This window comes from Dreissena polymorpha, chromosome 14, assembly GCF_020536995.1.
Source record: "Dreissena polymorpha isolate Duluth1 chromosome 14, UMN_Dpol_1.0, whole genome shotgun sequence".
Lineage (NCBI taxonomy): Eukaryota > Metazoa > Mollusca > Bivalvia > Myida > Dreissenidae > Dreissena > Dreissena polymorpha.
The window spans coordinates 67,774,312-67,790,703 of record NC_068368.1 but is presented as its reverse complement, the minus strand read 5'-3'; the positions used below and the strand labels follow the sequence as shown (position 1 = coordinate 67,790,703).

The window sequence follows — 16,392 nt, the reverse complement described above, 5'->3', positions numbered from 1 at the left end:
TATGTTATAATTTATATCAGCAATCATCGTACTGTCACAAAATATAATGATAACAACAGAACTCGCCAAATTATTCCTTCGTAATGCTTTAAATTTTTAATGTGTTTAAATCATCAAAATATGCAAATACTGTAATATTGTAGAGCTTAGTAAATGTTCAGTATTACCGATTCCTCGCAAAAAAAAAAACTACAACGAAAATTTTGAAATCTGAAAAAAAAATCAATTTCGTCAATTTACCAAAACGTGAAAAGGTCCATTTAACAAAACAATGGTACAAATCTATTCACAAGAGGCAAATTAATATCAGACATCAGAATTTTAATATGTTCACTATTTACAACAAATGTAAATGATAAAGGAAAATTATGTCGCATGTTTCGTTTACAAAACAATGTATGACCTTAGCATCTTAGGCCGAAAAGTAATATATGAAAATATAATAACACAATTTCTTAAATTTCGCTTAATGAGATGTTTAACTCTGTCAAATGTTATGTATGATCCTCTTATCCATATTTATACTCATACCAAGTTTCAATGAAATCCGCCAAAGCACTTCCAAGATATGGCTCCGGACACAAAAAATTATTAAAATATTTTCGCAAACTTAATGATAAATCCGAAATGTTGTATACATTTCGTGACGTCATTTGACGTTGCAATGTTATTTCAGCAACATAACAAAATGCGATTGGTCAATCAAACGAAAATAAGCCAATGAAAATCCTTAAAAAGTATATTACACATGTGTAAGATAAAATATTCGTAATGGTTATATTACAAGGGGAAGCAGGGTATGGCATGTGATAAATATATATCTGTATTGAAGTAACTGTTAATTACACACTAAGCACACTCACAAGTTGAACTAAGTTGTGTTGGTCATCATTGCTATCACAACCCTTCTTTGCTGATATCTGATCACTTTTTTGTAGGGGCAAATCTCCTTTTAGTTCTTGATGGAGCAGGTGTTACATTCTTCATAACAAATGAGGTCAGATGGCGTTGCATTTCTTCAACATTTGCAACGCCCTCTTCCACCACAAGTTTTTTAATTTTTGAGGTAACATCACTGTCGATACGTTGCAACAGCCCAGCGTTCTGTTGAAGATTCAATAAGAAATTTAAATAGCAGCAATTAATATAAACATGCACTTTGCAAACATTATCACCCCAATGTACGATCATCTGCATTTTAATACAGATCTTCAAGCTAATATAAATACATTATTATAAAGAGGTGTCAAATGAAAAGATGTAGATGTCTCAGTGTCTGACAGACAGTGTGACCCCAGAGTGCGTTGTTGTTGATTAGTTAAGATAATCAGTTAAATTTGAATCTTACATTAACAAGAGCTTGTTAACAGACAAAACAGCAGCCCCCTAGTGGATATTTGCTGCATTGTATTTATATAACCATAGCAATCAGCAATTTGAACCATATTAAAGAAACTGACATGAAGTGCATATTCCCAATACGGCCATTTATGCCCTCCAAACTTTATCAACTCTGCTTACGTACTTTCTGAGTCAGCACGCTTTTAGTTTCCACTCATTTCTTTAAACTCAGCAACAATAATTTGCGCAGGAGGCAAAAAAAAATGAAGGAAATTGTACATTAAACTTTTTGTCCCTCTTTCAACATACCAAATTTCATCAACCTAGGTAATTTACTAGTTGACATATTGCAATATGCTGATTGCGAAGATGGACATACACACACACAAACGGAATGACAACTGCAAGTTCAATATACCCATGCCTTTCGGCAGGGAATAATAAAGAAATTATAATGGAAACCAGGGCATAATCTTTATGTCCTTCTTCTCCTCATTATTTCGTTATTATTATCTTAATTATTGCAAAACTTTGACTTCTTAAGAAAGTCTTTAAACAGTCATTTTTAATAAAAGTCCATATAAATCATTCGACCACTGGCGTGTGGCTACCTTCGATTCCAGGAGCATGCTTTTAACAATCTTTAGTTTTATTATTTGATGTCAAATAACAACTATCAAAACTCAAGCATTTAGAGAAAATTAATTGTAAGTTATTTTATTATACACATCATCTTTTAAGGAAAGATCTAGGATAATGTAAAGGTACAGAGTGCTGCCAAACAAATCAGGTTTCAAGCTGGAGCAGTCTGATGACATTTTTAAATATTCTGCGTAATCCTATTCATCTTTCAAAAAGTCAATTTCAAAAGATTTTTACATTTTTTTAAATTATTACGTGCCAGGTAAACAAGAAATCCCCATGATGGGGCAACTGTTGACAATTTTGATCACATGTTACAGCAAATAAATCAACAGAAATTTAACTTTACAGAGTGTTACTTTACATATCAGTACCTCTCCACTTGTATGGTATTTGTGTTCGATGTTAGGAAACACCACCATTATCTTCTTGATGCCTTTACTCAGATCACTCCTCACATTAGAAGCAGCCATTTTTTTGTCCAGCTCGCTTGATGAACCCTTGTATTAAATGACATAATGTTGACAACCTAAACAGTGCTTAAAACCAATAGAAAAAAATGATTGGATGAAGATGTTTAATTTAATTGTCATCATATTTTGCTTATCACACTTTTACAGAGGTAAAAACAATAAAAATGAGGCAAACACAATACAAATGTACATTTTGTAGGAATCAGAATAAATTGATGATATAACCAGTGGATTTTGAGCATTGGTGCAATAGTAAGGTTTCTTCAGTGTTATGATTGCAATAAAACAATGTAATGTACAGTAATTGTCCTGCTTGTGGGTAAATTAAATAAAAGAAAAACAACACATCCAACCTTTTCAGGGGTGAATATCAACACTTCCTTCAGAATGATAGAAGCAGGACAGTCCAATTTTTTGGAGAGCTGCACTGCATGCCTTGTTTTCTATTTAGCATATGAATGTTGCTCACTGCTAACTGTCTTTGTCTGAAAAGTATGTTAATATCTTTACAACTTTATGTACATGAAAATGCATATTTTATCTGATATCACACAGTGTTGAGTTTTGACAACTATTTGGACCAAATTTGTTTAAGAACAGATACTGTAAGTCTAATTTCATCATAATATTAGTCAGTATAAAACAAAAGGGTAAACATTTTACTCTTCATGGAATGATCTGATCAATGTTAGCATTTTACCAAGTCCAAAGAAATAAATCTTATATTTTTATCTGAGCATTCATCAAGACAATAAGAACAAAATTTTTTGTTTTGCACTGAAATCAACACCATTTTAAGAACATTTTTAAAATCCTGTGTCCATCATTACATGTACATTGTTTATTTTTGCATTAAATGGCTTACAGGATGCGCTACATTGATGTTTCAAAGTTTATATATAAAAGATTTTTGTTCATTTAGCTGATTCATCTGGATCCTATTTTTTAACAAAATTGTTATTAAATACAATGCTTTCCAATTCAGTAAAGACTGATTTATATGAGACATTGCTATTGTATTGTTTATGAAAATAAAGTTTCTGCATACTAACAAGGTGCTCAGGTAAGCTAACAAGAGCACCGCATTAAAGGTGCCACGCTCGGCTGCGGGTGCAGTTTTGAAAACATGAAAGCTTGTCAGATTTTTTTTGTAATCAATTAGCTCATGCAAAAATTGTCACTTTGCCACAAGGCCAGTTGTATCGGTTCTATAGTTATTTTTAGCAACTTTGATGCAAAGCGTGTAATTTGACGTTGTTGACAGTACATATGCCAGCATAACTTTCGCGCGTCTTTGAACTGAGCAATCATGAAGTGAAACAGTGATGGGTGCATTCAGCTTTGGAAATACATTCTGCCATACTCTGGAAATATCTCAAAATATGCTTTACGGTGTTATGTGGATATGGATGTTATTATTTTATATTGAATATTATTAAAACTGACGCGGATGAGTCCATTCTGTTTTGGTGGGTTTATAGTTCTTCTTAAATGCTCTGAGCTTTTATGAGTACATACATACAGCTCAGAGGGTCAATAGCTGGGAGTTGGATTATTGCAACTAGGTGGGTTTAATACACGTCTTTTCCGCAAACAGCTGATAACAAACGCTATGATAAATAATGGAAAGTTAATACACGCGTCATCGAACCAGCAGTGTTTTAATTGGTCAATACTACATTTCTTAATTAACCAAACTCCGCCTACTGGGTGGACTTGTGCATCGATGATTGGAAACGGGCGTTAACGATTAGCGTGTACTAAATGAGATACTCCGCCCCGAGCCAATTATCGCTTATTCTTAACAACTTTTGATCTCGTTGACGCAAGTCGGTATATTCCCCGGGGTCAAATGTGACGCATGACGTAATTTTCTCAAGAGTCAAAAAGGGGTCTTCTGTAATTTTCAAGCGTCAAAACCCGGGAGCTCGGGTCAAAGGAAAGCCCTGATAATTTGTTAAAATAATCAGAGCTTGATTCAATGTATTCAAAATGACAATAATGGAAGGTAATTGTATTTCTCTTCAACTTATAATTGATAATATTTGACAACAATTTCATTAATAATATTCACTCTAGTCAAGGTCTACAAAACGGTAGTGTCAATATTGTAAGGAAAACAAAAATGGAAATGCCGAATTTTTTGGTTCTATAACCGATTATTTAACGATTATACTATCAATTTCATGTTTTTAAATTTGTGCTTTTGCATCGTTAAAACAATTAAATAAAAGTATCTTGTCTTCATTGCGATTTCTCGTGTGAAGATTGGCAGACGACATCTTGAAAACTTTGACAAACATGCGGTAGCAGTTTCTTTACAGCAAAATGTTTGTTTTCTAACCATGTTGCCAAATTGTCCTTACAATACTGACTCGACGAAGGTCTACAAAACGGTCGTGTCAATGGTCCCAGTGTCAATATTGTAAGGAAAACAAAAAGGAAAGCTAAATGTGTTTCTTTCAAACCAACTATTTTTTAAAGATTAACATGTCTCTCTTTTCTCTTTTCATTAAAATATGTTTGAGTTTCTTTCAAACGCCAGCTGGTTACAACCACAACAATCAATTAAACTTTGAAGAATAATTAATTTATGCTTCTTTCAACAGAAATCATTACGTTTAGATATATGAACAAAATAATAAAATGAATTTACCTGAATTACCAAAGTTTTTTGTGCTGTAACCAATTATGTAGGTTATTCGTATCAATTTCATTTCTTTTTATGTAAGCTTTTTCATCGTCAAAACAATAAAATAACATTATTTTGTCTTCGTTGCGATTTCTCGCGTGGAGATTTACAGACGCCATCTTGAAAACTACGACCAACTTTCGGTATCAGTCTCTTTACGGCAAATTTTTTGTTTCCTTACATCGTTGCCAAATTGCCCATACGAAACTGACTCGACGGTGCAGATAGGGTACAAGGGTTCTGCATTTCCTCGGTCATCCCACTGCCGCGAGTTAGACCACCTCTTAAAGGGACAGTCAACCAGATTGACGAAAAAAGGAAAGTTCCAAATTACCGTATGTTTTATAATAATTAGTTTATATTGATTAAAATATCACGACTGGTATATGACATTACTGGAAAAAAGTTTTTACGTTTTCATATTCATAAACTTGTAATTGTAAAAAAATACGGTATTTAATTTATTGTTTTTTCGTCAATCTGTTTGACGGCCCCTTAAGGAGACCACATCAGTGTTTTCTCAGTGACAAGATCCCTACTTACTGCAGCCCAGCGCAGCACTGATTGCTCCTGCAAACAACGTGAACACGCTCAATGAACTTTCGATAAACGTCTTGGGGCGTTTCCTCTATGCTGCTCATTTGCTGAAGATAGTAATAAGCAGATCGCAGGTAATTGAAGTGCCCAGCTGCAGCAAAGACAGATACAAAAATCGGACACTGCCTGCAAATGCATCTGTCACCACCAAGTACTATCTGCCTTGAGCAACACCTTGCCTTGCTAATTATCAGCAGTTAATAATGCCATAATGATCTGACTTGACTTTTAGATTTGGGCAAGCTTATGTTGTTCTTCTCTGTAGCCCTCTCCAGTTTGATCTAAATCTCAGAATATTTAGCGTCGTCTCGCCTCTTGACGGGGAGAGTACAACCCCTCGGCCTGATTCAGCATTTTCTTAATCACAGGATCTAACGTGGTCATTTCGGATATGAGCTTGCTGTGTAGGTACATCTCAACTGTAATAGGCATATAGTTCCGAATCAGGATTGCAATGCATCGTATAAAAAACACGACGATGTTTCAACACACTTTTCTCGCCGACATGTTTATGTTTAAATTTTAAAACAGTGTATTCTGTATCGAATACCACATCGTTATCGACTTTATAGGCTGGAGCACATAACCCGACGTGCAAAATATTGGTGTACTGCGACCTAACCAATATTGGGTCAATTTTCCAATATGGCGGATACAGCGTACATAACAAAATCTAAGTCAATAAAATCAATTATTTCTTGCTTTAATGGTACCATTTGGATGAGTTTGTGGTTTACATAGGTAAACTTTAATAAGTTCTTGCAGTTTCAGTATTCTTTAACCCTTGCATTGCTGATAACATTTTGCACCCATGTACAAGAGAGAGCGCATTGCAACTCTAAGCAGCCCACTGGGCTATAAAGCTTAGAGTTGAATTATTGCAACAAGGTTTAAAACCATTCGTATTCATGCAGTAATTGCTCGTTTTTACCATGAGCGGTGTCTTTTTTGTCACAAGTTAACTTCTGTTCCGATTTAAAACCAAAGTCAATGCCCGCCTTCACGGAGTGGAAACATTGCGACCATAACGCTTGTTATGTGCGTAAAATGTCGCAATGCAGCTTCCGTTGCGGTGGCAAATTCAATAAATGGATGCAAACGGTAAGAACGATTTTGTTTTATACGTTTCCCGAAGACAAAGAGACATACATTTAAAAATCGAGGAATTCTATTCGATACGAATATTAATATTGTTTACTATTCTGGCAAAATCATTGAGAACAATCCAATATCCTAACCTCAAGGACTTTACAAAGGTTGGTTAATGTGATGTTGACAATGAAAAAGTATTTTTTTACGATATTATGATATTTTTGTACAGAAAATCACATTTTATATTCGTTTTTTTATAATAACTATGCTCGACTACAAACAATATCGTAACCTCTGCTGAAAAAATGCATTGTACCCGTTTTTTTGAAAATGTTGCGGTCGCGTGCATATGTTGTGGTCGCAATTTATTGTTGTGGTGCTGATGCGAAGTAACTTATATAAGAAAAAACGTAAGGGCAGTAATTTAACATTTTTTTTATTTAAAAAAAACTAACAAAACAATTATGTTGCACGAAAGCCTCGCTTAACGACCTCTCATAGTAAACATTATTTTTAGTATTGCTTTTTTTTTTTACTGCAGATGGGAATTTTCAAGGGAATACGAAAGAAAGGATTGTTCCTATCCAGAATCAAACGGATTTCTTACAATACAAAAGTCCATGGAAAACATCTTTAAATCAGACGTTAAATACCAGTACGCCTGTTAAAGAGTGGTGGAAAACGATTATGCCCAAATAGCTGTCAGAAAAAAAAATTCTCTCCTGCATTGAAACGGAGTAGAATATTGTCACCAATCCCCAAAATAAGTGATATTATTTCAAAACCCATAGGGCATACAAGCAATTCATATATTGGCAAAGCTAAAAAAGAATAGGCATTTAATTCACTTGAACGATCAAATATTTCGTTTATAAGTGATGCCAGTGAAGAAACATACATATACGGTGATGGTGCCCAATTATTTAAAAATGTAGCGGACATTAAAGAATCGTGTTGTTCCTAGATGTTTTGAAATGGTTTAACAGTTACGATACGCGTGCAATGCGTTACAGTGATACAAGCTTGAAATTGTTGTGGTTGGGCAAACGATTATTTGGAGGAAAGTTCATTAAAGTGTATTTATTTAATTAAAATGCACAGTGATTCCTAAAGTAACCGATACCAGATTTCGAACATGAGCGAGTCTGGATCAAATACAGATTGAGTAACAACCAGATAGACGGATGGACAAGAACGGACAGACAGAGGGACTGACAGACAGACACATAGACTGACAGACAGACAAAAAGACAGACTCTATTATCCTTCTGTTTTACTTCACATCAGCACCACCACAATATATTGCGACCACAACATTTTCAAAACAACGGGTACAACGCCTTCTTTTCAGCAAAGGTTACGATATTTTTTGTAGCCAAGCATAGTCATTAAAAAACGTATATAAAATGGGATTTTCTATACAAAAATGCCATATCGTAAAAATATTAGACTTTCATTGTCAACATCACATGAACCAACCTTTGTTAAGTCCTTGAGGCTAGGAAATCGGATTTTTTTAAAGAATTTGCCAGAATAGTAAACAATATTAACATTCGTATCGAATAGCATTCCTCGATTTTCAAATTAAGGTTGGTTTGTCTTCGGGAAACGTAAAAAAAAACAACGTACTCTGCGTTTGCATCCGTCTTTTGAAATTGCCACCACCAAGCTGCATTGCGACATTTTACACACATAACACTAGCATTATGGTCGCAATGATTCCACCCAGTGTTCTTGGTATACTGGTTTGCCAGACCAAAATGCATTCACTGACCACTCTAGTAGAATCAGATGAAGCGGAAGTGGCCGTTAACAATTGATCACCTATCCCTACTAGTTATGTGGCTGGTTACAAGTTGCAGGAATCGGATTTATGTTGCATGGTCATTTATTTTGGAACTGTTAATTCACAATGGCCACAATAATGATCTAATTCAAGTGGTTCGAGTCGTATGCATTTATCTATTCAGGTCAAAGAATCAGACATATGACACGAGTCCATCAAGGATGGTGGCACGTTAAACCATTTGCCCACACCGTCATAACGGTAACAAAGTGCACTTTAAGAACCAAAGAGAAGGAAAATGCCCTACCCCCTTTACAAGGTTCAATAAAACTCTTCCATTATAAAAGATCTTGTTTTCTAATAATTATTTGTAAAATAAGATTAACGCAGAATATAAGTTTAACTTTGAAAGGGCAGACATCAGCTAAAATCAGGTAAAGTAACACCGATGCAAAAAAACGAGAAGTCATGTACGTATTTATTTATTCAAGTCCATGAATCCAGAGACATATGACATAAGTCTGGCATTGCAGTAACAAATTGTCTAATCAAACAGCCCGAATCCCATGTCGTCCTCAGATTCCTCAGACTCTTCCTTCTTTGCTTCTACTTTCTTCTCTTCCTTCTTGGCAGCAGCGGGGGCTGCAGCGACTGGGGCAGCTGCCACAGCGAATTTTGAAGGGTCTTTGAGGAAGTCCTTCGTCTGTAAACCGATGCAAAGCTGGCTATATTTGTGCTTTCAAGCCTAGGGGTTTTGTACTTTAGTGGTAAAGACCTTGTTTAGGGGTTTTTTACTCGATTGGTAAAGAACTTGTTAAGGGGTTTTGTACTTGAATTGTTAAGACCTTGTCAAGGAAACAAGTTAAATTTCAACAGCTCTTTTTAAAATAAGTGTTTTTGCCATTCATTGATTCCCTGTTCAGTCAGCCATTATTCTGCATGGCAGTGTATTACCATGGTAGCAGGGCAATGTGAGTGGGTTCTGTCATTGCTGACTCTCACACTGGTCCTGTCCCAACAGGTTAGATATGCTTTCATCACAACAGGGAATACACACGTGTATGTATTTTTTCTGAATGTAAACGGAAAGTTAACATTTCATCAGCAAAGACAAAACTGTTAGTAAAATCAGCAGGTAAAAATGAGTTTCCAACAAGAGAAGTGTTTGTCAGAAACACAATGCCCCCTACTGCGCCGCATTGATATAAAATTTCTATTTATCATTTGGCAGGTATAGAAATCATCACCCTTTAAAGGTTATTACTTCCCTTTAATTCTCACAGTCAATTATGACCATGTCAGACATCACTGACAACCAAGGCCTGTGGTTTAAAAGACATCATAGCCAGAGTTGATCACGTATCTATGGACACAAGGCCACAGGTATGTAATGAACATCAAAGAAATTATATCTTTTAAAAACAAGGGACAAAATTGTCACAAAACCAGGTTTTCATTGTGAAAAAAAATCTGATTAAGGGAGACAACTCAAACTGAACTTTTGAAATGAACAAACAAAATTAACCCCCTTTGTAAGTTTGTTTCAAAATAAATCTATTTTAAGTTGTGGTGACCTTGACATTGGAGATATTGACGTGATTCTTTCGTGCGACACACCGTCCCATGATGGTGAACAAATGTGCCAAATAATTGTAAAATCTCACAATGAATGACATAGTTATGGCCCAGACAAGCTCATTTATTGCCAATTTGGCCTTTGAACTCAAAGTGTGACCTTGACCTTGGAGATATCGACGTAATTATTTCCCGCGACACACCGTCCAATGATGGTGAACAAATGTGCCAAATGATTTTAAAATATGACAATGAACGACATAGTTATGGCCCGGACAAGCTTGTTCCGCCCGCCCACCAGCCCGCCCGCATTCGCCAATCTAATAACCAGTTTTTTCCTTCGGAAAACCTGGTTAAAAAACTTTGACAAATCTATCATTTGAGTCAAAATAATAAATCTGTACAGTTACTGTGAAAAGAACTTCAATTCTTGGTAAGGAAATATGTAATATGCAATTTATAATTATATAAATTACTTCCCTTGAAAATAATTGTCTGTAACAAATGTCTTTTTTTAGTAGCAAATAATTAAAAGCCACAACCGTGACTGTAGATTGACCACTCAAAATGTGCAGCTCCATGAGATACACATGCATACCAAATATATAAACAGGCTATGTTCAATATTGAATAATTTTCTCCTCTTTAAAGCTTATTACTTCCTTTAAATCTGTATTTTTTACCATAGACCATAAAGGACGACCTTCACCTTTTACCACAATGTGTTTGTCAGAAACACAATGCCACCTACTGCGCCGCTTTGATTTATTTAACAAAAATATATACGTGGGCAGGTCACATAACTATGTCCTTTTAAAGCTTATTACTTCCCTTGACTTTGTTTTTTTCGACCCTAGACCTTGAAGGATGATGTTCACCTTGAAATTTTACCACTAAAAATGTGAAGCTTCATGAGATACACATGCATGCCAAATATCAAGGTGCTATCTTCAATATTTAAAAAGTTATGGCCAATGTTTAAGTTTTTTTTCGGACGGACGGACAGACATACTGACTGACGGAAAGTTCAACTGCTATATGCCACCCTACCGGGGGCATAAAAAGGTTGTTGACAAAATTGCAATGACTTGATCAGCACCGCTGTACTCACCCTCTGTGCAGCAGGGAAAGTGTAGTCGGTCTGTACAGCAATGGCAAGCAGTCTCTTGAAGCCATTGACGATGGAGTGAGGGGCAGAAGCAGCCGTGGGATAGCCAATCTTCAGGGACAACGAGGCTACGTTGCGCACTCCCTAGTAGGCGGAAAATAATGTTGTTTTACTGATCATAGTTCATTACTATAAAGTAGTCTATTCCACCGTAAGAGCTCTTTTTTTAAGCTAGGGAAGGAATATGTCTATATTAATATTGGTTCAAGGACTAAAATAATGTCCAATTATTGGAATATTATAATAGAAAATGAATTTCTTTTTTATTTTTGTGAACATTTCACATTTGCCTCACGATTGTTTTCAAACATAGTTTCCTATAACAATAAAAGAGAGGATAATCACGTGATAGTAAAGTCAAGATTGTTAAGTCCATGCTGAGACATTCATTTTTTTCAGTTATACACCCTTAATGACTTCTGTTAATTTGTTCAATGCAGCTCACTTTCCAGTAATCTCAGAAAAAAGTTGTGTGTTTATTTCATATTAATTTTTGCTTTACATCTGGCCTTTACCGGCTACAAATTTTCTATGCGTGAGCTGTAACTTTGTGATCCCCCTAACAAATTTGAGAGACTGAAGTCTAGATATAGAGCGACTATTAATAAGAAAGAAACGCTTATAATTTTTTGGCCGACTTTTTTCTAGCCAAGGTGGCTGCAATGCTTCTCACCTGCAGGAACCTGGTCCTGATGTCTTCATCCGTGATGTCCAGAACCTTGGACTCAAACACGCTGCCAGAGTCATACACTGTAACAGACATGGCACATAGTACACTTGGGGCCAACAGGTAGTGTTATAATTGAGCCTTGATAAGTGAAAACAGGCTTAATGAATGTGCATATAGAGTCATCACAGATATGACTTTGAAGTCTGCACAAATGGTAAAAGTCAAATGCAATGTTTGCAGAACAATTTTTCCTCTGCACAGAACAATTTTTAAGGCTTAGATAGCTTTATTTTTTTAAACGGGCTTTTTCAGTCAGCCATTATTCTGCATGGCAGGGTGTTACCATGGTAACAGGGCAGTGTGAGTGGGTTCTGTCATTGCTGACTCTCACACTGGTCCTGTCCCAACAGGTTCGATGTGGCTTTCATCACAAAAATGCCTTAACATTCTGTAGTATGTTTTGCATCTTCTAAATAGGGAATAAATTGTAAGGTGACCTTGACACACATGTTTATGTTTACAGTTGACCACTTTCAATTGAAACAAATGTCTGTTATTTACATATGTTCAATTGTTAGAATTGCGCAAATAATTGTCTTTGCCTACAAGGAGTAAAAGTTTATAATTAATACAATGAGAATAGAATGTAGGCATTATTGCCATTGGTATAACATAATTGTATAATTTACATGCCTAACTAAACCCAACAAGGATATCAGTAAAACTGATGGATGCTCCCCAACGATGCTTTGTCAATACATGGTTTAACTGTGTGGAAACAAGAATTGCACTATATGTACAGTTAATGAAAATTTTCAAAGGGCCGTAACTTTGTGAAAAATCATCTGACTAGAACCCGCTGATAATATGCACATGTCCTCTTGGTAGTAAAGCTTCCCATAAAGTTTCATTGAATTCCGGTCATTAACTGCAGAGAAATAGCCGGACAAAAATTGTGCACTGACGGACACACGCACGGACAGACGAAGCGGCGACTATATGCTCCCCCCATAATTTTTGGGGGAGCAGAAAAATGAACACGTCTTTTGAGTGGGAAAACTGATCCAACATTTATTACAACAGTTTAATGACAATGATCAGCTGTAAAAGTCATTGACTTGACAATCTGATGACAGCAAAGGGCTTATTAAATGTAGCCATCAAGCAGTTGCTCAAAACATCTTTAGATTATTCAAGTTTGAGGACATGGGATTGTATTGTCTTGAGAAACTGTCAAGAAAGCACTACATCCTTTCTTTCCTTCTTTCAGCGTAACCTTTTACAGACATTTCACAGTTTTGATACCGACATTTTACAAATCAAACACAGTCATGTTAGTTTCCTAAAACTTAAATGATAAATTGTGAAAAACTGACTTTGGGCTCAAATCTGTGAAAATAACCTATTCACCACAGAAACAGGTTTCGTTTCACTGTTTTTCAATCTTGTTAACTCAAAAACCCTGATGCTTATGAGTAAATACGGTAATTCCCTGAAAAGTCATGTTGATACTGAGAGACATATGCTGCTTCAGACTGGGTCGGTACATGTATAGAGTTCTCAGCATTGAACTTCAGTACAACAGTGTCATCAGTGCAGCTATGTATGAGCCATTTCATGGGAAAATGGATCTTATGCCATATGCTCAGTAAGTATTTATCCCATTCTGGCAAAAAAACAACACCTGGAGACCAATATTGGGATTTGAAAATGAAAAACAGTACTTAAGGCAAGTGTGTAAAATGTCTTCCTGGATGAGCAGGGTAGTCCGCACAGGCTAACCAGGGACAATACTTTCCGCATAAATTAGATTCACCTTTAGAAAATACTATATATAAACAACAAATTCCTTAAAAACTGAAAGTGTTGACCCTGCATTGCCTGCGCGGACTGCACAGCATAATCTTGGACATTTTAGGCACATGCATTACCGTAATTACTCTATGTTTTCAAACACCCCTTTTTTAGCAAAAATAATTATTTTTTGTGACTTAATTTTCGGAAACACGAGTTTTAGTCCATCCCTTCACAGTAAAATAACTGTGACAAATACTAAAACGCTTCCAAGTGTGATGCAACCTATTGCAAGTTTTACGAACAACTGTCGGAAATGAACAAACAAAGAATTCATAGTTTGCTTTTTATTGCGTTAATTACAGGTTCATACTAGCGAGTATCGGTACATCACATGCTCATCTTTTACCTCGTTGGTCAAAGTACAACCTTGTATTAACTTTCTATCAAATAAATTAAGCCTTTAAAAATTATTTAAAATTCAGTGCAAACATATATAACTGTAATTTATACTATACGGCATGGTATTTTACAAGCGCGTGCTATTACCGAGTCGTACATGCAATTGACCCTATTTTCGGACACCTAAATTTTCGACTTAAGTTTTCGGACACCTGTATTTTGTGAATATTTTTCGTATTGAAGTTTTCGGACACGATAAAAACTAATTATTTTTAAGTGTCCGAAAACATAGAGTAATTACGGTAAGCCCCATTTTCCCAGAGTGCGGCTAAATTAGTGATTTCCTAGTAAAAATGCTAAGAAATCTGAAAATTTTGTTTTTTTCTAATAATTTTTCTAAAAAGGGCATTATTGTAAGATGACATTTACACACGTTACTTATTAAAGTAGACCACTTTCAATACAAACAAAGTTCTATTTATTGAGGAAAAAAGTTTCAGCACCAAGTATTGCTTTTGCCTACAAAGAGTTAAAAGTCAATGACAAACAGTTTGAAAATGGAGAGAGGCCTAGGAGGCTCCGACCTTGTAACCCTCACCTATCAAACAAACAAAGTACAATCCTGTCAACCCTGTTACCTCTCTCGATGGCCAGTCCATATGAGAATGGGGAGATGTCCAGCATGTTGAGGAGAGTGGACTCAGAGGCCCCCACTTTGTCACCAGTATTGATCAGTCGAACATCGTTCTACAAGGAAAGCAGGGAAATTATGGATCAGTAACTGGATTTAAATGTGGCTTTGAAAATCTTCTCACCATGGAAACTGATGTTGTTTTCTTGTGAAAGAATTTTGGTTAGATCAGGGCAGTTGTTGGGGTATTTTTTAATGTATACATCTGGTCTATTTCAAAATTAATTTGGGGATTTGTTCCATTATATATAAAATTTGAATAACAAAGCTTTTAAAATATGAAGTGATATTCTCTGTTATTAAACAACTTATTACTTGACTTAAAGCTCAGGAAAAGATAAAATATTATTCAAATAATTCTACGCAGCAATACAATTTTATCCCCAATATCAGATCTCACACACTTTGTTTTATTTATCACGTTTCTACATGGCTCTACATACCACGTTATGCTTCTTTTTTACAACTTATTGAACAAGAACACCGCATAATGAGTGCCACGCTCGGCTGCGAAAGCTTGTCAGATTTTTTTTTATAGAGGTCACAGTGACCTTGACCTTTGACCTAGTGACCCAAAATGGGTGTGGTGTGTAGAACTCATCAAGGTGCATCTACATATGAAGTCTCAAAGTTGTAGGTGGAAGCACTTTGATTTTAGAGGCAATGTTACGGTTTTAGCACGATGCCTGCGGACGGCGAGCAGGCTATGACAATACCTCGGGTTTTCTCCGAAAACAGACTCGCTTAAAATTGTGGTAGCATAGACAGAAATACTTAACACAGTCCACTTGTAGTCAGCCCTAAAGTATGATTTTATATTAACAAAGTGACTCTCATCATTTTATAGGAAAAGTAGCAGCAAAACTAAAGAAAACCAAGTCAGGATTTTTCAGTCAGCCATTATTCTGCATGGCAGCTTGTTACCATGGTAGCAGGGCAGTGTGAGTGGGTTCTGTCATTGCTGACTCTCACACTGGTCCTGTCCCAACAGGTAAACAGAGGCTTTCATCACAAAAATGCCTTGAAAAGCTTCATGGAAATTATATTAATAAATCATTTTGTTGTGACCATAGTAATATTGTGTAGTGGGATTTACTTCAAGTGTAAACATATTAATCAAGTGTAAACATATTGATAGAAACATTTCTTTGAAAATATGAAGAGACTCACGATTGCAAAATCTTAAAATTAAATATTATTCTGAACATGAAATGAGGTCAAGTTCTAACAAGGGCTGTTTGTAAAACATGCACTCCCCCCATATGGGCTGTCCATTGTAGTGGCAGCCATTGTGTGAATACGATTTTTGTCACTGTGACCTTGACCTTTGACCTAGTGACCTGAAAATCAATAGGGGTCATCTGCGAGTCACGATCAATGTACCTATGAAGTGTCATGATCCTAGGCAAAAGCGTTCTTGAGTTATCATCCGAAAATCATTTTACTATTTCGGGTCACCGTGACCTTGA

General features: G+C 35.8%; 1 protein-coding gene across 1 annotated transcript in view; it reads right to left on the bottom strand.

The window, feature by feature from the left end:
• Positions 1-9,089: 9,089 nt before the first annotated feature.
• The window catches only part of LOC127857010 (60S acidic ribosomal protein P0-like), a 34,608-nt gene continuing 27,305 nt past the window's right edge, over positions 9,090-16,392 (bottom strand). The window contains exons 7-10 of the mRNA XM_052393264.1: positions 14,871-14,979; positions 12,040-12,116; positions 11,310-11,450; positions 9,090-9,326 (exon numbers count right to left, since the gene is read on the bottom strand). Coding sequence (XP_052249224.1) covers positions 9,168-9,326; positions 11,310-11,450; positions 12,040-12,116; positions 14,871-14,979 — 486 coding nt within the window. The 3' untranslated portion in view covers positions 9,090-9,167. The remainder of the gene's footprint in view (positions 9,327-11,309; positions 11,451-12,039; positions 12,117-14,870; positions 14,980-16,392) is intronic.